The sequence below is a fragment of the Martes martes genome, assembly GCF_963455335.1.
Source record: "Martes martes genome assembly, chromosome: 5".
Lineage (NCBI taxonomy): Eukaryota > Metazoa > Chordata > Mammalia > Carnivora > Mustelidae > Martes > Martes martes.
The window spans coordinates 165,577,189-165,602,572 of NC_137892.1; the positions used below are offsets into that span (position 1 = coordinate 165,577,189).

The window sequence follows — 25,384 nt, forward strand, 5'->3', positions numbered from 1 at the left end:
GACAGGGGGCGCATCTGCTTTATTGCTTATGCTGCATATTCAAACAAATACAATAAACCCCGTTTTAAAAACGTAAGGCACATGAAAGCCTTTGTGCAATTCCCGATTAGTTTTAAATCCCTATTGGCTAATGACAGTATTTCCACTATAGACCTGGAGCCACCTGGAAATGACCATGATGAAGTTTTCGCATGCAGGATACCTGAAACGTTATCGTATCTTACCTCATGGCACAGCTGAACAGTCTCAAATCAAATGTCTGTATGTGAATAATGATTACAACCACTGTTACATTTGCAAAAACCTCCCCAGCTTATCCACATATGTACAGTCGGGTCCCCAAATGTTAATTATATAAAATCTAAAGGAAGAAGAACAGTATCTTGCTGCATCTGTGTCCCGTTTCCTTGAAGGGAGATTTGGCATTTTTAGTCTCTTCCTTCCCCAAGTCCCGCCGCTATCTGCAAAGGCCAGTGTTATACGATGCTGAAGACCATGGACAGATACTGCTCATAGGACACCTGAATCCAGCCATCCTGATCCGTATCGTAGCGCCGGAATATATCGGTCAGCCTCTGGGAGAGAGACGACAGGCAGTTAGATCTCGGTATGTATTAAACAGAACGAATGAAATGTACTTAGCAAGAAGACGTTGAGGAACGAAAGTCACCCATGTCTCCCGAACCCCAGGCCCTGACGGAGAGCTGGGCAGGGAGGCATGGGTGGGTAACCCCGAGCACCCGCAGGCCTGTCCATCACAGAGGGCACTCCGGCCTGGTGGGACAGCAGGGGGAGGGAGGATGAACGCGGGAAGCTGGGTAAGAGGCCAGGGGGTGGGCTGTAGCCCCAACTCAATGATACACCACAGCCCCAGGTCCTGGTTTCCCAAGTGGTCCAGTGCTGAGCCTGGGTCCTCCCTTCCTACTCTAAGACCAACCTCGTAGGGGCTCTTCCTCGACCGCTCACCACCACTCTGGACACCTGCCACCGAGGACACGGGGAAACCAGCCCGGACTTGGGCCCCTCCCTTACACGCAGCAGGGGAAGGCCCAGACACAGACCACGGGAGGTAGGTCTCCCTGTACCGGCCTCAGGGCCCCTCCTGGCCACCCCACCCCATCCAGAAGGCTCTGCTTTAGTCTGTTCACAAGCTCGATCCCCCCACAGCAGGTCGGGGCAGAGGGAAGAACTCTGCACCCAGCAGCAGGGACAGCCAGATGACGGCTGCCCCAGGCGAGGGGCACCGGGCAAGCACAGCAGGCCCGAGACTCCTGCGTGACAAAAGGCAGCAGAACACAATTCCTCAGGACAGGAGCAGAAAACAGAGCCCAGTTCACGGTGAGAGCAGGCTGGAGCCCGGCCCTCCGGCAGCAGGTGGGACAGGGTGCCTGACCCAGCCGACTATCTGCTCGGGCGTTAGCCGGGCCCTCCCAGCGCACGTGAGACACTCCCGTCGCACCAACTATAAAAACACCGGTGGCAGGGAACTCCGGCTGAAAGAACGACGGGCAATTCTTCTTCGCACTTTAGTTGTATTTTCTTACGGTTTCTACAGATTTTCATGTTCTTTTGCAAAAAATCGTTTCTTTTTGTAGAAAGATAAATGAAGGAAAATATTCTGGGGGGTGTTTTACTGTGGCCTGCGGCTTTTCTCTGTCCTGTGTTGAGGGTCCCTCGGGAAGGGTGGGTGGGCCAGGGACCGGCAGGCAGGCCTCCAGCTCAGCACGGAACCCCACGGCCATGGCTGCTGCCTGACAGACACCCTCCTGGAGGGGCCTATCCTCGGCCTTGAGGTGCGCGCAGGCACAAGGCAAGCTTCTCGTGGGACTCCGATCGCCTTACCTCAGTTACCGAAAGTCTACACCCGATGACCTTGGCTTGAGAAGAAATGTAAGGATCAGGTGTTTCCTCACGGGACACGACCTCAAATGAAAAATCTAACCCGAGTGCACCTCCGACGCAGGCAATAATGAGACTTCCATGCTGAACCCTCTCCTCAGGTGTTCAGACGACACTGCCAGTGGGGTGCGATGAGATGGGCAAGGCTCTCCCCATTTCGGAGCCAAAGCTCGATGTTAACAGAGCTGGCTCTCCGACAAGGCCTCGGACGGCAGGGGCCGGGCTGTTCCCAGACTCACAGTACTTAGCCGGCCACAGAAACTTCACTTTCACTGGCCTATTTCACTTTCACTCTCATGGGAAAAAATCCCGAGGAAGTTTCTCAGAATTCCAAATTATATTAAAAAATCTCAGGCTATTCACATCTCTCCGGGGACTCGAAAGCTGACAAGATGTCACCCCAACCTGGATTCGAAGATGGAATCTGTGTGACAGTAAGGGCTTGGGGTGTTAGGGTCACAGAGGGATGACATCAAACTGTCCGCCGGCGGGTAACTGCTGAGTCTGAGGGATGGGCACACCAGCTTGTCCTACTTCAGTCTGTTTTTTTAAAAATCTGTCATAACAAAAATCTGTTGTAATAAAAACTTGGAAAGCCATCTAAGGGCTTATCAGTTCACTGTATTTCTAAGCCTAACTCTGTGTAAACCGGATCCCGACCTAGACAGAGGAGCGGGGGGCCTGCGTGGGCCCAGCGGCGCAGGTTCGATCCATGCTCTCGTCTCTGGGAGGGGAGCTCGTGCCAGCAAGTGCCGAGCTCCCGCAGGTACAGAAGCGAGACTGTGGAGGGAAATGGCGGTGCTGGGGTCAGCGGGACCCGCGATCTCCCGTCCTTGGAGCTCCCCTCACACAAAAAGGCAGGGCACAGTCAACATCGCGATGGAAAATTGACCCATTTCCTCGGAATGAAAACACAGCAAAAATACCAGAGTATACACGCAAATAACCCACTCGATTTAGAAAACGTGACCTCATCGGAAGGGACCCTGAACACAGGGTTGGGAGACGATCCCTGGAGCAGTCGAAACCCACGTAACTACTAACAGCTTTCCGTTGACCGAGAGCCTTACCAATAACAGACTAACAGTCAATTAACACTTGTTTTGTACGTTATGTGCATTATGTATATATTCTCACAATAAAGTAAGCTACAGAAAAGAGTATGTTATTCAGAAAATTATAAGGAAAATACATTTTCGGCACTATGCCATACTTATCAGAAAAAGTCTGCCTATGAATGAACGTGTGGTTGGGCCGTACATTGTTCAAGGGTCAGCGGCACTTCCACGGGGAGAAAGAACACTACTGGCCACAGCCCCCTGAACAGACTAGCAACTTCTCCCCCGACAAGACTAACCTGCATACCCTCCGGCAGCGGACACCACCCCGTTCAACTGCTAACTGCAGAATGGCGCTCTGCCCTCTCCCTCTGCTCCCGCGGCTACGCCCTGCCTGCTGCACTGGCCAGCGCACGGTGAGCCCCCACGGAGCCCCATTACCTGCAAGACGATGCAGCCCTGGATGAAGTCGTCAAAGGCGATCTGTCCCCGTCCTTGTCTGTCAAACTTGCGAATGAGGATGTCGTGAAACTGGTCGGACAGCCGGTACCCTTGAAGAGGAGAATGAGGATGAATGGAGAGCCAGGAGAGTGGGTGCTCCCATCAGCCCCCGTGTCCTCCTTCCGACAGGCCCCACAGCCTCTGACATCAGCAGACGACAAACGATCGAGGCGGGGGGGGGGGGGAGACTCGAGGTGCAAACTCGTTCACATGCCCTCTGGGACCACACTCCCCATCCGCAGTCCGGTGAACGGCCGGTGGGAAAACACCCCCTTTTCCTGGAAGGCAGAGTGCTCCCCGGGGGCCAGCGCTGGCAGGCACCGCAGGTCACAGCTGTGAGCTCACTCGTTTGTATCACGTATACTCACCTCACAGTGCTGCACCCCAAAAACCACCCTGCAGGGCATCCCGGTTTCCTTGTGAAGTTTTCATTTTACAGATAGTTTCATTTTACATTTGAAAGAATGTATCACTGAAGGCTTCCAAATAAAATGTAAACTCAGGAAGGAGCTGATCCACTGGCCCGCACGCACACGCCCCTCTATGAATCAGCAGGGGACATCCGGGAGGGAAAGATCACCAGGAGCCAGGCAGCCTCTGAAGGTCACAGCCACTCCAGGGCCATCGAATGTGATGACAGAGAGTCACTGATTCCACCTTCAACTTACTGAGTGTCTTGAAAAGGTCTCCAGCAGGGAGGTGGTTCTGAAGACACGGGGACACAGCGGCCACTCGCCTATGGGACACCCCTCGGGGCCACTCTAAACAAGGACACCTACTTCCTTCCCTCCTAATCCCACTACCTGTGTGACTGTGGTGTCCTTACTTATTCAGGAGACAAGATCCAGGGGCCAAAATATTTTTACTGCTTTTCCATCCTGTTGGAATCTTTGCGAGGACACATGTACACCTATTATCTGAGTGAATTTCACAGTTAATTATTGCAGAAATACTTACTTTTCTAAGAAAGAGATTCAAACATGCACACACAGGACAGTCCCTTCCGGAGTGGTCAGCATACCCTGTGCATCTGTGACTTAAATCCAGGGCCCCCCTCCCTGCCAGTGAGAAGAAAGGATCCCTGACTCAAAAAAAAAAAAAAGAAAGGCAGCAGGTCCGGGACGGGGGTCCCACCCCCCAGACCTCCGAGTCTCCTCACACCTGGCCCCTGCGGACAGGTAAGGAAGCGGCCCAGACTGGTAAGGGCGGAGCTCATCCGGGTGGAGAGAGCAGACACCAGCCATCACTGCGGCATCTCTGGCCCAGACCTAACCCTACAGGACGGACCTCCACAATCCCTGCAGACCACGGAAGCAAGTTCTATCATCGTTGGGATCAGCTTCTGATTCCCCTGGTCCTCAGTACCACTGTAGCGAGAACCAAACCAACACAAGTCACACTGGAAAAATGAACGATGAAGAGAGACATTTACTTGAGAAGCAAAATCTTCTCTAAGAGTTTCCATCAGTGAAAATCCATGTCACGATAACCCTAACCCTCATAAATTAAGAGGAGGTGCCCTCTGGAAATGCAAATCAGAACCCCGAGAAGGTGGCTCACACGTGTCAGAATGGTTGTGATCAGAAAGACTGAAACACCACATGCTGGCAAGAGTGTGGAGAAGAGAGAGCCCCATGCACGGTGGGAACCCAGATGGGCACAGCCACCCCCAGAAACAGTATGGGCACTCCTCAGAACGCTAGCAACAGAGCCGCCACGTGATCCAATAATCCCACTACTGGGGTTTACCCCAAGGAAACGAACACACTGATTCGAAAAGGTATCTGCGCCCCTCGTTCACCGCAGCACTGCCTCCAGCAGCCAGGGTACAGAAGCAGCCCGCGGGACGGCGGACTGAGGGACTGAGACCTTGCCGCTGGTGGCAACATGGACGGACCTGAGTGCATTACGCTCAATGAAATAAGAGAAAGACAAATACCAGATGATCTCACTTATATGCAGAATCTAAAAATAAAACGAGCAAATGAAACAGAACCAGACTCGTAAGTACAGAGAACCACTGGTGGCCAGAGAGGAGGGCTGGGGCAGGTGAAGCAGGTGAAGGGGACTGAGAAGTACCAGTTTTGGATTGTGAAATAAGTCCGGGAGGACAAGTACAGCACAGGGGACGGACTCGATAACGCTGCGGGAGCGCTGTATGGTGACAGATGGCGACTACACAAGCCGTGGCGAGGGCTGAGTGATGCTGTGCACCTGAAACTAACGTAACACTTACGTCAACTGCGCTTCAGTTAAATGGAAAAAAAAAAAAAAAAAAGGCAGTACCCCCCCCCCCCACCGTGTGCTGCTCCCCCAGCCTGTGACCCCGGTCGGGACTGGCCCTGTCAGACTGGACGTGCAGGCACAGGGCCACACCCTGAGCCTAGGAGAGCAAGGTTCTCTCCTGACCACTAACAAGCATTGGAAGGGGAGACGTCAGAGCGGCCCCGACGATCCCATGAGTCACCAACTGCCTCCTCCCAGCACCCCAAAATGATGGCACACCTTCCCGAGCCTGGACACTAGCCAGTGACCTCTCTGCAGGGCACAGAGACTGCAGCAAGGGGCAGACCTGAAACGGGGCATCAGCCCATGTCGATAACCAGCCGACGGCACGAAAAGGCTGGGGGCTGCTTGCGGACCTGCTGGGACCCTGATGCAAACGGACTGCTCATTTTTAAGGTGGGTCCGTGGCACTGATGTGGTGAGCAAACGTCCACACGTGGCAGGGACGCGAGTAAAGGGTGCTGGGGGGACACCGCACGGGCCTCGCACTCCTGGGCCCGCAACAGAGGACAAAGCCAACGGAGCACCAAGCTGGTAATGGCTGCGAGGCGAGGTGACCGGATGGAGGCCGTCCACTTTGGTAACGTTTCCATCAGAACACACCGAGCTGGCCTAGCAGCTGCCAGATGTTACACGGAGGAGGGGGGCTGCCCGTGCCTCACCTTCCCCACAGCGGGGACTGCGCCGTGTGGGGGCAAACTCCTCACGCGCTTCCGTCCTTCGGCTCTCTGCACCTGGCGCACGGTGCCCACGCACCATGAGTTTAGAGAAGGGATACGGGAGCTCCCGCAGCCAGCGTGTGGCCTGTGAGAGTCACCCGGCGCGGCCAGGGCTGAACAGGAATCTTCGCTTCAGTTCCTGCTGGAAATCTGCTCCCATCACTAACGTGGAAAGGAGAACAATGTCCCTTTTTGGCAGAAGGCCTCAGAGACCAAGAACCAGTCCCAGGAAGAGACTGGTTAGACCTGATAGAATGCCGTAGCAGAGTATTTACTTTCTCCAGAAAACGTCTGGAAGTCAGGGAAGAGCCCGCGTCAACCAGCCCGGGGAGGCTGGTCAGCTTCTGACCACAAGGGACTGCCCCATGACCTCCACGACCCTGAAGCCGCAGCAGGCACTCAGGAGGCCAGAGGCCGGGGCACTGCCCGCCTCAGAGCTCCCGCCATGAGCTCTAAGGACCTAGTGGGCCACTGGCACAAAGGAAAGAGAGGGCTCCGGGCCTGACAACGTCAGTGCCGTGTTCCCAGAAACCGGAGGTCACTCGTCTGATGTAATTCACAGGACCCAGGTTCCTCCCAAGCTGTCCTCAGCCCGGCCAGGCCTCCAGCTCCTTCCAGCCCTTCTGTACAGCCCTACCGTCCCCCAGGCTAAGGGCAGAGCAAAGTCAGCTGCGTTCCCAGTCCCAGCGCAGAGAACCCGAGGTCAAGTCCCACCCTAACCCTGACCCCCAGCTAATGTGTGATGTGAGAACACAAGCTTCCTACGGAGTGCCAGAGCCACTCACTGAACACCAGAGGATTCCTAAGGCAGGAAAGGAAAGAGAAAGAGAAGACCACAGAGTGCATGCCCCAAGGAGAAATGGGAGAAGGGTAGAAGTTAACAACACGTTAACAGGATAACTAAGATGTACTTCGTATTATTAAAACTCAAAATACCTAGAAGTTCATTAGTACGTTATAATAACAACGTAGTATGTTATAGAAGAAAATAGGACACTATAAACTAACTTGCCTGATTTTTTCTAAAATGTATTCCTAAGCAGTCTTCAAATAAAATGTAGCAGGACTTTTGTAATAGGGCCCCGGTAAAGAGGGCTGACTGAGATTATCCCAAACACACCAGAATTGGGGTGTAATTCCCACAAGCCTTGGACAAGACCTTCATGTCTGCTTCCTCTCCACACAGAGAACCCCAGCCTCCTCTCGGACCCATGCACCAGCATCAGAGGCCCGCTGACCCACTCTGGAAAGGCTGTGCAGACACTGCTGGTGACACGGCACACGCGGGGGCACACGCACTTGAGAACGGGAGCTGGCACGCCCACCAACGCTGTGCCCGAGGCAGCAGCTGGCACTGCCGCTTACAGAATCATGTCTCACACGTACGGACGGTCTTGCCGTGTCTCGTGATGCATCACAAATCATAAGTCGCCTGAGTTTATTGTCACTTATTCACGTGAAACTGTTTCCAAAGCCACCGCATTCTCAATGTACGTGTCCCGTCACTCCATTTCACAAACAATAAATGATTGCATAGCCCGTATCTCATTTTGGATGGGGAAAAAAAGTACATAAGGTCTCCATGTCAAATATAAGCCTTCATGATATAAACAACATCAAAGTATAAATCTGAACGTCAACAAAAATTTCCTAGTTAAAACAGTAAATCGAGGGGCGCCTGAGTGGCTCAGTGAGTTGAGCACCTGACTCTTGATTTCAGCCCCGGTCAGGATCTCAGGGTGGTGGGCTGGATCCCCAAGTCAGTCTCTGCACTGGGCACGGAGCCTGCTTAAGACTCTCTCTCTCCCTTTCCCTCTGCCCCTCCCCCACTTTCAAAAAAAAAAATCAGTAAACTGAACAAAGTACAAAAACAGCAACGGCACCAAATGACCTCCAAAATGAAATCTGCTACACAATCAAGATAAGTGAATTACCAAAACCTGAGAGTGCTTGCTTGAGCTCGTTCTTGTCGATCATCCCGGAGTTGTCCCTGTCATAGGTGCGGAAGACGTTCTGCCAGTCTGTGATGTACTTCCAGACGCCCGTGAACTCACTGAAGTTCACGCCGGCCTTGTTCTCCCGGTCAAACATGGCTGAGACAGAAAGGAACGTGAGTGGTTCGTAGCCGCCGGCCTCTCGGGGTTGGTCGGCAGGGAGCTCAGTGCCCGCGCGGCCTCCCCGCTTCCCTCGGGCCGGCCCCGTGCTTAGCCAGCGGACGCCCGCGTGCTGCCAAGGAGCGCTCCCCTGCCGAACGGGAGGGCTAGGCCTCCTGTGCCAGGCGGTTACCCAGCCGCAGCCCCCAACTCGCGTCATAGCCGGGAGGCACACGGTCAAGAGGAACACAGCGGCGGAGCCCCGAGACACAAATGCTCGACAGGGAAGTCGCCTCCACGACGCGCGATGCCCGGAGGGCGCTCCTGCTTTGTCAGAGGGACTGGAGCTTCGGAGTGAAGCAGGCGGCGCCGCCCTCCCAGCTCCTTGCTCAGCCCCTTCCCTTCTCCCAGAGGACCTACAACCGCCAGCGCAGGCCCACTCCCCCGAGAAAAAGACTCCACTGGCTTTACGTGCTTGGTTTTTTTCAGTAAGACCCGATTTTCATTGAAAAGATCACCCTAGGGGCGCCTGGATGGCTCGGTCGGTTAAGCCTCCGACTCCTGACTTCAGCCCGGGTCATGCTCTCTGGGTCGTGGGATCCAGCCGTGTTGGGCTCTGCGCCTGGCAGGGAGTCTCCTCCTCGCTCTCTCCCAGATACATACGCGAATACGTACATACATAAATACGTTTTGAAAAAGAAAAAAAATGAGCCTAAACCAGGTCCAAATATGAAAGAACCTGTAACTGCGTTTACATATAATGGCAAAGTAGCTCAAACCTATGTAAAAACTCCGCCTGGACTCCTGCTACCAAGAAAATGACAAATCACTTGGTCTCTCTTCCCGCGGGAAGGCAGCAGAAGGAAACAGGGGCGGTCTCGGCTGCTCAGAAGCACACCGTAGTTCAGCGAGAGCTCACGTGAGGGAAAAGTCCGGTCGGAAACTGAGCACGGTGTTTCCGCCAGTCAACCACCGGGCAAGATAGGGACGGCGCGTGATACGCGCTGGTCCTGCGTGAACACGGACCCTTCAGAACCGGGAGCTCCGGCTCAAGTGCTCGGCTGGGAGGGCAGGGCGAGGGGCCATGGCAGGACAGGGGTCTGCCTGCACCTTTACTTACAGATGATTGACCTGACAGTCACGGGGTTAAATGGAGTCCATGTGCCTGAAAATAAACGACAGGAGAGACAGTCAGCGAAAACCGTTTTCACAGCAATCTCTAGGATTCCAGTCTGGAGCAGCAGCAGCTACCGACAGTAACCTGCTACTCAGGGAAGCCCCGGGCACCACAGTTCTCAGCAGGGACACCGTCCCCAGGGGACGGTTCTGCGGATGCCCGCCATGACCACCCGGGGCTGTAAGCATGTGGTCGCTGGCGTCCCATCCGGCGCTGTGCACGAGTCCCTCAGGCCCCAACAGACATACACGCAAAGCCGCTGAGAACGATACGAGGCCCGGGGCCAGCTCTTGTTTGCTACATACACGAGATACGGTTGAACAGTATTTTCTCCTCCAGCGTGGAGCCCAGCAAGGGGCCTGAACTCGCGACCCTGAAGATCGGGACCGGAGCTGAGGTCAGGCGTCGGACACAACCGACCGAGCCACCCCGGCGCCCCGGTTTTCCCGCACGTTAACACGCGCTCTGTCTTCCAGGACTGCGGCCGCAGGTAAGGCGAGGAGCTCCCTCAAAAGCGCACCACAAAGCAATGCCTTAAAAACCGCCTCCTGAACCTACAGCCTGAGCGCCGCGTTGCGCCCGCGGAGGTGTGGGCAGGCGGGTGCTGCGAGGGCACCGCTGAGGCTGACAGACGCACGTGCCGCCGCGCGACGAAACGTTCACCACATACCTTTACGCCCCCAAATCTGTTTTCAGAGCGGTTTATACCATTATCAATTTCTAGACCCACTAAAACCAAAGTCTAAACATATTTTTAACGTGGAGGGAAAGCAGTGTCTCTCCCCACACCCACTTACGTGAAGGCTCACGTCTCCTTCTACTCGTCGAAGTTTTCGGCCCCCTCGCCTCGCCCCCGACAGAGACCCACCCCCTGACCGCACACGAAGCGGCCTTGGGCTCAAGCGTGCGGCCTCCCCGGGCGCGTCTGCGGGGCCGGCCCCTCGCGCCCACCACAGGCTCCCGACGTCCGTGCGGCTCGGGTGGGCACCGGCCCGCACCCGAAGCTCCCAGGACAGGCGTCACCGACGACCGCGTTACACAGAAGCCAACGGGCAGGGCGCCTCGACGCCCGGAGGGGGCCCCGCTCCGCCGTGTGCGTTTCGCTCCTTCACACCGAGCCTGCGAGCGCCGCACCGCGACTCGGCGGGACACAGCCCGGCGCTGACTGGAAGCCTCAGGAGCCCGGAGCACCTGCCGGAGGCTCTCCCGGGCCCCTTTCCCCGTCTCCCCTCCGCCCGACGCAGGCTGCCGGGCCCGCAGCGAGGGAGAGCGAAGGAAGCCCCGCGGCCCGCCCGACTGCGAGCGGAGGCATCACGGGGCCGTCTCTGCGAAGGACGTGGCCGGAGGCGTTCGAAACAAAAGCGCCACAAGCGCCACAGTCCAGTACCGCGCAGACCCGAGCACGGGGTGCTGAGGGCCCGGTGCCACCCCGACGGGCCCGCGGGAGCGCCCAGAGAGGGGGCATCCCTGAGGTGACCCAGGGGAACCAGCGCCCGCGCCGGAGGACTCTGAGGACGGCAGGGGTCCCGGGCTCAGGGGGGCAGCAGGTCATCCCGCGCCCTCTAGCCCGAGACCCCCAGGTGTGCCGCAGGGCGAGGCACGTTGGGGCCGGCTCCTCCGCGCACCCTTCTTGTCACCCACCCAGGGCTGGGCTCTCCAGGGAAGCCAAGGGGTGACAAGGGCCAACAGTTAAGGACTGGCTATCACGTACGCGTCCTGGGGCCCGTTCTCACGGGAGCCCAACGACTCGCAGTGACGCGGAAGTACTGCGGCGTGTGGACATGTCGTATGTCCCGTGCAGTGCGCCTCAGACGCGCCTGAGTCAGCCGGGGAGCCCGAGTGGTCTGGAGAAGAGTCTTCTGGAAGAAAGCACGGCAGGGTGCTAACACAGCTCCCTGAGAACAGGGCACATTACACACGGAGACGTCTTCCACAAGCCCCGCACCCCCAGTGACCCTCTAGCCCGGGTTTTCCGGCCCATCCCTAGTTTCAAACATTCCTGTCTGCTCTTCCCAGACACGAACACGGTTGGATGTCAGAACCACTCGTCTGGAGAAAGTTCTCGTCAGATTTCTACTTAGGAATACGTGGTCACTGTACCTGCAAGTCCTGCTTTAATTTCATCCCAAAGAGCTAAAGAAAACAGAGGCCTGACGGTCCATGTGCATCTCGTAACTGTTTCCGCCCCCGCCTTGAGAACGGGGCCGCCGCTTTAAGGGGCGACCCTGAGCAAATGGCGACCGCCGAGGGAACCACCTGTGGCTGCTGAGGAGACCGTCCCCAGCAGAGAGACCTACCGCTTCCCCTCTGTACCCTCACGCACACAAATGACCGCCGGACGCCCCATTCTCAAGGGGAAGAGCCCGTTCCACTCTGTGATACCGCAGCCTTTCCACCCTCCAAAGAGTTTTTTCTTAAAATTATGTCCTGTTAACCACAAGCGTAAACAGTGGGTTCAGTGAGTGGCTGAGGGTTAAGACTTCACGACACCCAACATTTCCACAACTACTTGAAATCTTTCGGGACAAAAAAATAAATAAGTATATAAACAAAATTTTAAAATAAATAAAAAATAAAAATCAGACTTTTTAAAACATCATCACTGGTGATGTCTTTCCACTTTACTTCATCAGACCAGGAACTCCCAGCCTTGCTGGGCTTTTCTGCCAAAAGAGGTGTGGCAAGTGCTGCAGGCTTGGGCACAGGGCACTGGCACTCGGTGCACAGAATCTGCAACACTCTGCTTCAGCAAAACTCCGCACTTCTCCAGTTTTCTTCAACTACAGCTTCAAAGAGCACGACTAGAAATACAGCCTTTCCGAAAAGCAATCTAAATCCTTACCGTCAGCATTAAAGATGCCCATACCCTTGATACGATACATGTTAGCTCTAGAGACTGGCTCCATGAAATCTGGGGTCAAATCACTACAGTACTTACATCACTGAAAACCAGAAACAACCTAAGGGACGATTAGTGAAACACTGTAAGCTCCATCCGGGCGGACACACTGCCTCCCGGTTCTGTACCAGGCAGATGCAGGATCCGGTGGACTGGGGCTTGGCTCAAGGGGGAAAGGATCTAGACTCCCGGTCTTCCGGTCTTCACGCCCAAAGAAACTGGGGCCAGAAGTGCAATGCACCCAAGGTTACAGAGTGACCCGTCAGCAAAGCCCGGTCCACCAAATCCTAACTCTCTCTTGTTTCCACCTGGAAGTCCGGCGGGGCGTGTTTCCGGAAGGAGCAGACAGGTCAGGCTGTCCTCGGCGTGGAGAACGGCCTCAGGCTCCATGGCTGGCCAGGACTGCAGCACTCAGTCTGTTACAGTGAAAGGGCAGAGGACACTCAACAGGGAAAGGCACCGGGAGGAGCCCGCGGTCACCAGTGCTGTCCAGGATGTGCCTCCTCCGCCGGCTCCGAGCTGCAAGGACACACGCCCAGTCATGTCCGCCAGGCAAGCTCCCGAGTCTGGAGTCCAGGCTCTCTCGTGGGAGTCCTTCACGGAAGCTCCAGAGACCCAGAGGGAAAGCAGGTGTTTGCCGTAAGTCAGACCGTTAGTATCGACTCCCAGGCAAGTGGCTGTCGCGCAGCTCCAGGCCGCGGGTGGACTAAACCCGCTTCTCAGTCTGTGCGTCCAGGACGCAGCCAGCCCTCAAAGTTCCTCCTGGGAAGCAGCAGGTTGTGAACAACATGGGCCTGCTGAGCCGGCCCCTCCTCACGCCCAGGCAGAAGGGAGCTGAGCGGGCATCGCTAACTGGCCCAGCGGCACGGGCAGCAGCGAACACCCTCCACCGCAACACCGGGCCTGTGGGGCGGGAGCAGTGACGGGATCAGAAGGCGGGTCTGCAGGGAACTGTCTGCTTATATGGTCTGACTTCCCTTCATTTCTTAATACAGAATCCCCAGGACAGCTGGAACTCTACTCTGATAAAAATATCTTAAAAAGAATATATGAACTGTTATCTTTTAACATTTTTTTTTTAAGATTTTATTTATTTATTTGACAGATCACAAGTGAGCAGAGAGGCAGGCAGAGAGAGAGGAGGAAGTAGGCTCCCTGCTGAGCAGAGAGCCCGATGCGGGGCTCGATCCCAGGACCCTGAGATCATGACCTGAGCTGAAGGCAGAGGCTTAACCCACTGAGCCACCCAGGCGCCCCTGAACTGTTATCTTTTAAAGTACAGGTATTAAAAATGTCTCCACAAAAGTACCTACGTAGCTTATATGAGGGCAAACCTGCAGAGGGACAAAAGAAGAAGCCCGAGTAACATTAAATTCCTGCAATTCCAAAAAGAGCACGCGAGGTTTAAAAAAAAAAAAGGTTCCAAACTGAGATCGTTTATGGCATGTCCTTCCAACAGAAGGCAAGAGAACAGTCTTCTTCTGTCTTTCTTCATACCTATTAACCACACACCCCCAAGAGCAATTTTAGAAGCTTTCCTATGGAAACGAATCTTACAAAGGACTCAGTGTATGTGACCCACAAGGACTCTTTCGGAGCAGTTTCAACTACATTTCAGCAGAGAGCACACAAGCACAGACTTAATTCAAGTGAGAAACCATGCAAGTCTGAAACTTCAGTTTTGCCACCAGTAACACACTAAGTAAAGCAATGTCCTGAAATAGCCCAATATTCCAGGGCCAAAACAAAAACAGAAGCCCATTCCTGGGAGAAAAATCAGAAGTCAAAATAACGTCAATTGCATCAGCTCCTGGAAGTCCAGGGGAGGGAAGAGGACAAAGACGGGCCCATCCGGTGGCCGGTTTCTGCGCACAGACCACACCTGCACACAGGAGCCCGGCCTGGCCTTCCGCCAGGAAGCGGACAGTCTAGTGACCAGAGGCAGCTACAGCAGTGGCCACACGGAGCAGACCGCAGAGTGGCACAATGCCACAGTGGTTCAGCAGCAGGGGCAGGCAATGCCTCCAGGCAGAAAATCTGGAACTCAGGATGGACACGGCTCCAGCTTACATCAACAAAAGGCAGGCCCTCTGTGCAGAGGGAGTCCAGAACCCATGCCAGGGGAGGACACCCCATGGACACAGGTGGGAAGAAACTGGGGCTCAGTGCGCTTTGAGAGCCTGGGAGAAGCCAGCCCCCAGCACAACACGAACGGAAGCGCCGAGGGTGCCAGCGACACACGTCTGTGTTTAGATCCCGGCTCTACAGATCGAGAGCCAGAAGGGGTAACTCGGCCAACAACACTACCACCCACTCTGTGAACCAGCAGCAGTAACAACACGCTTTACTGCAGAAAGAACATGATGAAATTTATAAAGTAGAGCAAAATGAAGTAAATTTTAATTACGCTGGATGGGAAGAGAGAAGTAGGAGGATAAGAAAGTAAGAGATCTAAGACCAGGTCAGTAAAACTGACCTCTCAAACTTCTATACTCACGCTAGTGGCAAGCCATCAATTTAAATTTTTTAGCAGCTAATCTGAAGAGGAAAATGTAATTGGTTAAAAGATTTCAGGGTTAATAAGATACATAAACGTCAAAACGGCCACCGCGATGCCTGGACCAGCAGAGGCCTCACGCTCCCCGGGAGAAGCGAGACGGCCGCATCCCGGGCAGAGGGCGTGCTGGCTGCGGCGCCGCCTCTCGCTCAGGTTAGCGTGGCCACCCGCTTCAGGCCAGTTCTCACACGCCTCCAACAGCCGAGGGAGTCCCACTGGGCCCCTCGACAGGCGTCTGCAGAGGCCACTGAGACAGTCCAACCAACCTGCCGGTTGGGTTAACCAGGCACTGACTTCGAAGTATCTCGGCACCGGTGAACAAAACTGTTAACGTTCCCTCTTTCAAACAGGTTCCTGGTGGATATTTAGTAGAAGCTGAACTCAAGATTATGTTCTGACGGAGTCAAGACCCATATGCTTTCACCACCAGCTGAAGAACTAAGGGCAGCACCGACACGCTCGAGCGAAAACCCAGAAGCCTGACCCTACAGGTCAGACTCCACACCCCAGGGCTCCAACAGCAATGCTGACCCGAGACGAGGTTTGTCAAGTGCCCAGCACAGGGCCCACTTCCATGGGCGCTTAGTAAGTGGAACTACCGTCACCACCACCCCCGGAGCTGGCTTCCTGGGGTCACAGGCCAGTCACTACCACATGCTTAGCTGACGACCCTGAACCCTGCTACGTGTCAGGCGCTGTACCAAGGACTCTGTGCGCTTTTCCTCCATCCCCACCCAGAAAGGTCAAGTCCTTGCCCAAGGTCACATTCCTAGAACTGGCAGAGCCAGGACTAAAATCCAGACAGGAACCCCTGGGGTGGACACATCAGGCCAATGAGGTCAGAGTGTGACCATCACCCCAGTGGAGGTTTCACACAAACCCCAAAGCGGGTGGCGCTCTCAGAACTTCAAGCGAACGGACAAAAGGATGTCCAAATGGGTCATGGAGAAGAATTCAGAGAAGCATGACCCTGAGGGCACTCTCACTGCAGGGTCCGCCCTCTTTAACATATGATGTGAAGACATCTGCTTGGTCAACGATTAGGGTATTTTGTTTGTTTTTTGAGAGAGAGAGAGAGCGCGTGCGCACACACTCGTGGGGGTGGGGGGGCTCGATCTCACCGCTCTGAGATCATGACCTCAGCCGAAATCAAGAGTCAGACATTTAACCGACTGACACACCCAGGCACCCAACACTGAGAAAGTTTTTTTTTTTAAAGACTTTATTTATTTATTTGACAAGGAGACAGAGAGAGACACACACACACACAGAGGGAACAGAAGCAGGGGTAGTGGGAGAGGGAGAAGCTGGCTTCCCGCCGAGCAGGGAGCCCGACGCAGGGGCTCCATCGCAGGACCTTGGGATCCTGACCTGAGCCAAAGGCAGACGCTCAACGACTGAGCCACGGAGGCGCCCCAACACTTAGAAAGTTCTAAGCTGCATCTGCCAGATCGTAGCCTGCTGGGTCCCAGCCTGCTTTGACATCTTTCTAGTAACCCTGTCTTCTCCTCCTCTAAGTGTAACTCGAGCCCTGGAGACACAGAAAGCGGGAAGGGGTTAACGGTAAGGGAAGAATCAAGACGGCACAATCGTCAAAGCAAGAGCGAAGAGATTTCTTAGTTTCCTGAATGCGGCTACATACACACGTGTGAAGCCACACCCCAGTCATCTGTGGCCCGTGGGTGAAATACCGGAGGAGGAAGTCAGGAGTACCTGCCACTCTTCACGAGCAGGAATCTGCAGATACAAATCCCGCCCTTCACGCACATCACGAGGCAACGAAGAGCCCAAGCCTAGATGCCCGGTGTGTGCCTGCAAGGGCTGGCATCCTCCTTTAGCCGCCCCGGACCCAGCACCGTGAGGCCGTGTCGGCACCCTCCCCCTCTCTGGAACATCCAACTGCTTCCCGCTAACGGAAATGACTCTTTTGACATCTTAGAATCCATCCCTTTTCTACCCTAAATGGCCTCTGGGAAGACAAGCTACAAATCCAGGTATCAGAAAAGACAGTGGCACCTGAGGGATTTTTGAAAAGGGCAACCCAGCCGGCATTTACTGAAGTACACGTTCTCAGACAGTACCTCCACGGGTGAATCGTGCTGAAACCAGCAGGAACAGAGCTCCACGGAGAGCCCCCAACACACCGCCACTCCGGAGCTACGGTCCCGGATCCCTGCCTGAACACCTCGTTTTCCCCCAGTGACGAGAGCGGCTTCCCACAATCCCACCGCCAGCGCCACACCGCCAGCAACCCAATCTCCTCCCCGTGGTGCCCCAGCACCCCAATGGCCCTCTCCAGAGGGGTCATGAAGACGGACCGCCCGAAGAACTGCAGTGGTCTTCAACGCACCTGAAGGGGATCCGCTGTACAAAGCCGAGCGTCCCATCCTTCCCTAAAAGCTGCACCCAAGCCCCGTTCCTCCAGAAGTGCTTCCCCGCACGAGTCCCAGCTCTGCAAAGCACTTCGAGCCGGAGAGCGCTTGGGAAATCACGCCAGAAGCAGCCCACCACGCGCCCCTAGTAGCAGGCCCTAACTACCCCTCTGTACTTGGGAAAAGAAGTTCCTGCTACGGGCGGGTCAGGCAGGAGCCCGGACGGCCAGGTCCCCCTCGCCGGGTCCCACTCACCGTTGGAGAGCGCCTGCTGCAGCTCGCTGTCCGAGATCACCCCGCTCCGGTCCTTATCGACCCTGCAAAGTCCAGACCAGTTAGCTGGAGACTGAGAGAGCGGAGCCGGTGCCAACCCTTAACTGCGTCAACCCTGCACGGCTCAGGCAGCTCCTTCCCACGGACCTTTCCCTGGGCTGGGGGGGGGGGGGGGTGTCTCACTCCCGCCTCCTGCTGGGGAACAAAGCAAGGTCGGGTGCCTTCTCCGACCTACGCACTCCACCTGCCCCGGGGCAGGGTCTTCTCTCTCTCCTTCCACCTCCTCAGGCCTTGCTCCTTGGTTTTCCCGGGGCCGGTCTGAAGTCCACCTACACCGCTTTCTCTCCCTCCACAAACAGCAAAAAGACTGCCCCAGACGAGCCCTTTCCTGGCCATGAGTCATCCGAGCCTTGGTCACTCGCTCACGTGGAAGGCTGACCCCCGAGAGAAGGCGCTGCTGAAACTGTCACCAGCTTCTTTCCCTGCCGCTAAGAGTGGTGACGCGTCCGTGTCTCCGTCTGCCTCACGCCAGCGTCCCCCGGAGACCCTCCCGGAGCAGCCCCTCGGCTGCGGGCTCTTGGCTGTGGCGGGGCGAGGGGTGGAGGCCAAGACCCCTGAGCGACTGAGGCCCACTGGGCACCTCTGCAGGGCCCCGGCGGGAGGGAGGCGCGGGAGTGGGGGGCGGCAACCCAGGGCTGGGGGTGTCGGGCAGGAGGCCGGGGAGAGATCTAAGGGAGCCAGCAAGAAGGCCAGGGCGATGGCAGGCTGGAGGGAAGCCAGAAGGAGGCCGGGGGAGGCCGGGGGGAGGCCAGGAAGGAGGCCGGGTAGGAGGCCAGGGGGAAGCCGGGAAGGAGGCCGGAGGGAAGCCAGAAGGAGGCCGGGGGAGGCCGGGAGGGAGGCCGGGGGAGGCCGGGAGGGAGGCCAGGGGAGGCCGGGGGGAAGCCAGAAGGAGGCCGGGGGAGGCCGGGAGGGAGGCTGGGGGAGGCCGGGAGGGAGGCTGGGGGAGGCCGGGAGGGAGGCCAGGGGAGGCGGGGGGGAAGCCAGGAAGGAGGCCGGGGGGGAAGCCCGGAAGGAGTCTGGGAAGGAGGCCAGGAAGGAGGCCGGGGGGAAGCCGGGAAGGAGGCCGGGGGAGGCCGGGAAGGAGGCCGGGGGGGAAGCGGGGGGGGGGGGGGAACCCGGGAAGGAGGCCAGGAAAGAGGCCGGGAAGGAGGCCGGGGGGAAGCCCGGAAGGAGTCTAGGAAGGAGGCCGGGGGGAAGCCGGGGGAGGCCGGAGGAGGCCGGGGGAGGTCGGGGGAGGTCGGGGGAGGTCGGGGGAGGCCGGAGGAGGCCGGGGGAGGTCGGGGGAGGCCGGGGGAGGCCGGGAAGGAGGCCGGGGGAGGCCGGGAAGGAGACCGGGGGAGGCCGGAAGGAGGCCGGGGGGGGAAGCCGGGGGGAACCCGGGAAGGAGGCCAGGAAAGAGGCCGGGGGAGGCCGGGAAGAGGCCGGGGGGAAGCCGGGAAGGAGGCCGGGAGAAGCCGGGGGGCCTCGTAAGCGCCCGGGGGCTCCGGGCCTCACCTCTGGAAGACGTTCCACAAGAAGCTCTGGTCCGGCAGCGCCGCGCCTCCAGGCGGGCCGGCCCCGGGGCCCGGGCGGTAGGAGTAGGCGGCCATGGGCCCAGGCGCTCCGCTGGGCTGAGGCTCCCCGGGAACGCAGGAGGCCCGGGGCGGCTCCACTTCCGCCTCCGCGGGGCGGGGCCCGGCGCTTACGTCACTTCCGGGGGCACCGGAAGGCGGCGTCTCCCCACGGGCTCCCGGAGCCCCGCGCGGGCCGGTTGCTGGGCGACGCCGGGGCCGCGGCTGTGCGCGTGCGCGCGGCGGCCGCCTCCAGACTCGCGGACCCGCGGACCCGCGCGCGGAAGGCGCTGCCCTCGACCGTGTTTAATTCTTGCTCCAAAAAGCCCTGGGAGCGGGCGTGGCCGGAGGGAAGAACGCGCTGCCGCTCGCCGGAGGCCCGGCCCGCTGGGCGTCCGGGCGGTCCTCGGGGCCGGGGCCGGGCGGTGGAGGGCCCCGCGGGGTCGCCCCGAGCACGCGCCGGCCGCCCGCTGACCGCCGTCGGGGAGGCGAGGGCCCCCGCGCCCGCGGCGCTCGGCTGGTTTCCGAGTCCCTCCTCCCCAAGGCGCCCCCGAGCCGTCTTTTCTAGAACCTTCCGCCGCTGTGCCGGGGGCTTCCACGCCCGTCCGCCCCCCGCCCCGGCCCCGCGGCCGCCCGGCCCCGCGGCCCGAACAGGCGCTTGCGACGCTGCTTGCCGGGGCAAGACTCGTCCCCGGCCGCCCCGGGCCCCGGGCCGCGCGCTCCCGCCGCGGTGCCCCTGGACGGCGCCCCTGGACGGCGCCCCTGCACGGCCCCGGCCGGCCCCCTGCGGGGCCCCGGAGCAGCCTGTGGCGCCGCGCGTGCCCGCGGGAGGCGCCCGCACCCTCGCGCGCCGGTGACCGCGCGTGGTCCGGGCCCGGCTCGCGGCCAGCTGCGGAGGTCACCTGCGGCGGTCGCGCGTTCCCGGTGGGCCAGCCGGGCGCCCGAGGCCACACGGGCCGGGACGGGCCAGCCCCGGCCGACCGGGGCCTCCCCTCCCGTCAGGCTCCTCAAAGGAACAGAGTCGCCGGGGAACAAGGGTGAGGGAAGGCCCTGCCCGACCCCGCGCAGCGTCTGTCCACAGCCGCGCGGGCCGTCCCGGAGGGCTTCGTCCGAAGCTCTGGCCTGGGCCGTCCCTCCCTGCCCTCGGCCCTGCTGTCTGATGCGCCCGCGGCTCCGGGCGTCCGGAGGGGGCGCGGCTGCGGGGGCAGGCCTGAGCCTTGGAGGCCGGCCGAGCGGCTGCGAGGGCAGGGCAGGGGAGGGCAGGGCAGGGGAGGGGAGGGGAGAGCAGGGCAGGGGAGGGGAGGGCAGGGCAGGGGAGGGCAGGGCAGGGGAGGGGAGAGCAGGGCAGGGGAGGGCAGGGCAGGGCAGGGGAGAGCAGGGCAGGGCAGGGGAGAGCTGGGCAGGGGAGAGCAGGGCAGGGGAGGGCAGGGCAGGGGAGAGCAGGGCAGGGCAGGGGAGGGCAGGGCAGGGCAGGGGAGGGCAGGGCAGGGCAGGGGAGAGCAGGGGAGGGGAGGGCAGGGCAGGGGAGAGCAGGGCAGGGCAGGGGAGAGCAGGGGAGGGGAGGGCAGGGCAGGGGAGAGCAGGGCAGGGCAGGGGAGGGGAGGGGAGAGCAGGGCAGGGCATGGCAGGGTGTTGCTGCAGTCGCGTCGCCCGGACAGCCTCAGGGGAGGCCGCCCGCTTCCGCCAGAAAGGGCAGATCGTGCCGGCCTCGGCCTCGGTGTAGGGCCTCGCGCGCCCTGGGACTCCGTCCCCTCCTCAGCGGGGCCGTCGTAGCTTTCCCAGCCGAGGGCGCGCCCGGCCGCGGGAGTAGGGCGGGAAGACACCACCGCCCTCCGCCTCCCACGAGTATTGGCCGCTGGTGTGTCGCGTCGGCCCCGTGGAAAATGCCTTTTATTAGCCTTAGAATTGTCCTCGACGTCGGCTCTTCCTGGGCGCTGGTGCCCCGCGCTTCGCAGTCCACCCTCTTGTTCGTCTCACGTCTTTGGCATTTGCTAAACCCTCAGTAATCGTTAAACAAATGGATGGCGGAGGAAGTTACGCGTCCACACGCGCGCGCACACACGTTGTATGTACACACAGTAGCAGCTTTCCCTCTGAAGCCACTTTGACTCGTTATTTGTGCCTTATGTGGTCATCAGGACCACCAGTGGCTTGCCCTGGGACACTTACATGCTAGACACCTTCACTGTCCCTTTCCCTCTTACAGACTCCGGGGCAGAAGTCTAGGACCCGGACCAGCTGTGCCCAGGCCTTCCCCTCCTTTCCAACCACCGTTTTGTCAGACTTCAGTATGGAAGAGAATGACTCGCCACCTTTTATTGAACTCAGGTGTCCTATTAGTAGTGCCCAACTTATCCTATGGGCTGCTTAATAGGATACCAGCGAGTGTCATCACGGGTGTCGGCAACTGCTCTGCTGTCCAGCGGGAGAGCCGCTTGCCCCATGTGCCTTCTGAGCACATGAAATGGATCAAGATGACTGGGGAATGTAATCTTGAGTTTTATGTAATTTTAGTGACCTTGAGTAGCTATGTGGTTATGCCTAATGCCATGAACTGTTTAAGAGTATTGTACTGTATCTTTTCTGGTTCTTTTGGTCCATATTAAAAATTATCCACATCTCTCTGGTCAGTATCCTAGTTTTTTACCTTGATGCACATTAAAAAAAAAAATTACCTGGTCTGTCAATTACCCTAATACATGGGTTCTCTTAGAAACCTTGAACACACATTGTATAAAAATTTCCAGTATGAAATATTCTGTCCCATAGAAACTTGCATTTCCAGACCACCTACTCCCCAGTGCTTTTCTTGGTCTCAGCATGTTCATGAAAATGGTCTGCAGGTTGATTTTTGGTTGAGAAGTAGCAGATGTAAGGAGGCCACTGCCCTCAATTACTTCTTTGAAACCACTCAGCCGTTCTGTCATCTTGTCATGCTTCACATACCTGCCTTTGCCAGCTTTTCATTCATTGTCCTAACACTTAAATGATCCTCTAATGTCCGTATTTATACTTCCACTTCTGTAAAATTCTTTGGCCAAGCTTTGTTTCATCTGCTGGTTGAGATGGAGGTCTGAGGTTGTCCGGTTTCCACCTGTTATTTTCTTCTGAAAATCATCTCCTTCATGTTTGTTGAACCACATCATCCCATGCAGGTGGTTTTCAAACTGTGGTCCCTGAACATACTACAAATGCAAATTCTCAGGACCACCCCCAGGACCTACTGAACCGGAAGTCCTGGGTGGGGTCAGGAATTATTCAACAATCCCTCCAGGTGATGCTGATCCACATGCAAGTTCCAGAACATTAGGGATAGCAAAAAGGGGGTCTTTAAATTCTATCATTCCTTACTCATTTATCTGAAGGGATTCCTCTGTGAAATACTTTTTCCAATCAATGAAGTTACCCTGAATGACAATTTGTGGATAAAAGGGAGGGTAACCATTTCATTCTCCTTTAATTATGCATTTTCAATGTTAGTAGTTAGTGCCCTTGTCACTTGCAAGAATGACTGCCTATGTTTTTGTTTGTTCAGTGTTGGCTGAGTTTTTAAAGTATCATTATAAATTAACATACTGATGTTTTTAATACAGTGAATCCATGGCTATCAGGGCTGGGGGGAGAGGGGAGTGGTAAGCAGACACCACAATCCAGGTGCTTAGAACCCACTGGTATTGGGACAGAGCTGGAAAATATGTGTGTGTGTGTGTGTCCCCTAAAGAACAAAGAAAAGGGGTGCTTGGGAGGCTCAGTCCGTTAAGTGTGGTTAAGCCTCTGCCTTTGCTCAGGTCATGATCCCAGGGTCCTTGGCTAGAGCCCCACGTCGAGCTCTCAGCTCAGCGGGGAATCTGCTTCTCCCTCTCCTAGCTATTCCTGCTAGTGCTGACAAATAAATAAACCTTAAAAAAGAACAAAGGGGTGCCTCTGGGTGGCTTAGTTGGTAGGTCATCTGCCTTGGCTCAGGTCACGATCTCAGGGTTCGGGGGCCAAGCCCCTGCTTGGCGGGGAGTCTGCTTCTCCCTCTCCCTCTGCCCCTCCCTCCCTCCACTCATGATCTCTTTTTCTCAAATATATAAATAAAATCTTTTAAAAATGATTTTAAAAAGAACAAAGAAAAGAATTTACACTTACATTTCTATTCCAAATTTAGTATTGCAGGATTACCTCTATTTCTTTCTCAGAAAAAACCTGTTTTAGCATTAACATCATTAGTTACTAGCTTTAACTAGTTTAATACTACACAATTTCAAAGTGTGAACACCAATATTCCCACTAACAGGGAGACTGCTGATGAAGCACAGGGTTTCTTAGTGGATCCATTTATCCTTAAAGTTCACCGAAACTGTAAACTCAAACTTCTATGTTCTAATGCCCTTGAAATGACACCTTCCTCTTGTGACAGTCATAGCTGAATCTGCAGCTCGGCTGCAGATACTCGATGCTGCGTGGCCCCGCACCTCCCCAGTACTCCCCAGACTTGCAGCTTCTTGCCTCAAGCACCTGCAACTCTGCCTGGGGTCTTTCTCTGGTGGTAGAAGTGCGGCAGGGGACGGGGCCAGGAGCTGATACTTGGATGGAGCCCTCAAGCCACGAGACACAGCTGTCCCCTTGCTTGTGCAGCAGTGTGAACGAACCACCAATCACGATGCTGGTTAAGAAAGAGTGCATGCGGGGCGCCTGGGTGGCTCAGTGGGTTAAAGCCTCTGCCTTCGGCTCAGGTCATGATCCCAGGGTCCTGGGATCGAGCCCCGCATCAGGCTCTCTGCTCAGCAGGGAGCCTGCTTCCCTTCCTTTCTCTCTGCCTGCCTCTCTACCTACTTGTGATCTGTCAAATAAATAAAATCTTTAAAAAAAAAAAAAAAAGAAAGAGTGCATGCCGTATGGTCCCACTCATAGGTAGTTTTGGAGCGTGCAAGCACATCTCTCAAGACAGCACCACTGGAGATAAGGGGGGGGGAGATTACAAAGGGGCAAGAAGAAACCCGGGCTGGTGAACGTTTATTGACTTCTGCCAATCATACCTCAAAAGAACTGTTAAAAATGCTAACCCCCTCCAAAGAAAGAAATAAAAAGAAAAATGCTATATTTAAGGTAAGATTTCGCATTATATGATTGCCAAACATCTCCAAACACTTGCTATCATTCTTTTTTTTTTGCGAAGTTGTAGGGACTCTCCACCACAGAGAATTTGGGGAGGAGAATCTGAGGTCACCCAGAAGAATACATGCATTCACCCTCGGACCCAGCAATTGTACTTCTAGGGTTCCAGCCCGAAGAAAAGAACTTCACACATGAAGTTCTTCATGTGTGAAGAAAAGAACTTCACACATGAAGTTCTTCATGTGTGAAGAAAATAACTTCACACATGAAGTTATTCACGGTGGCATCCGTAATACTGGGAAGAACACAAACGTCTACCACTGGAGGGTAAGGTACATTCGTGCAGCCCAAAGAAGGACGATTCGCTGATGAGAAGGAATGATCTCCGGATATGCAGACAAGGTGTGCATAATAAGGCAAATACAGATTTGCTTTCTTTTTCTCTTAAAACACTCACTAGGAAGATAACTAAAGTGGTTGCTATGGGGGGAGAGAGGGGAGAGGATTCAGGGACAATTGAGGTTAGCTCTGAAAACGTGAATGTTTTACGTAATTACCAAACAATCCCTAAAATTGAGAAACAGTAAAATCAATGACCCTAACTGTCACGGGCCGGATCATACAGAAGCCAGCCCTGACACAAGCACTAAGTAGGAAAGGGTCCCTGAGCAGCACCTGAAGGCAAGCCGGGAAGGAAGAAACCCATTTACATCTGTTTCCTTTAGTATCTGGCTATTTAAATACTTTAGGACACGTTCACACATTAAACAATTTGCTTACGAAGAACAAGACAGAAATGTTTGTTTTCTTTATGTGCTGTCAACACCAAAATTCATTTTT

The 25,384-nt window shown here is 56.3% G+C and overlaps 1 protein-coding gene across 2 annotated transcripts; it reads right to left on the reverse strand.

The window, feature by feature from the left end:
* PDCD6 (programmed cell death 6) lies at positions 1 to 19,608 on the reverse strand. 2 transcript variants are annotated; one of them, XM_080803764.1, is made up of 6 exons: positions 19,389 to 19,608; positions 17,817 to 17,878; positions 9,677 to 9,721; positions 8,404 to 8,556; positions 3,399 to 3,508; positions 1 to 575 (listed from the first exon to the last, which is right to left on the reverse strand). In XM_080803764.1, the coding sequence occupies exons 1-6, from the start codon at positions 19,481 to 19,483 to the stop codon at positions 477 to 479; spliced, it is 564 nt and encodes a 187-aa protein (XP_080659890.1). In that variant the 5' UTR covers positions 19,484 to 19,608; the 3' UTR covers positions 1 to 476. The 2 variants fall into 2 exon arrangements, with proteins under 2 accessions (XP_080659890.1, XP_080659889.1); XM_080803763.1 differs by having other exon boundaries at positions 8,398 to 8,556.
* Positions 19,609 to 25,384: the final 5,776 nt, after the last annotated feature.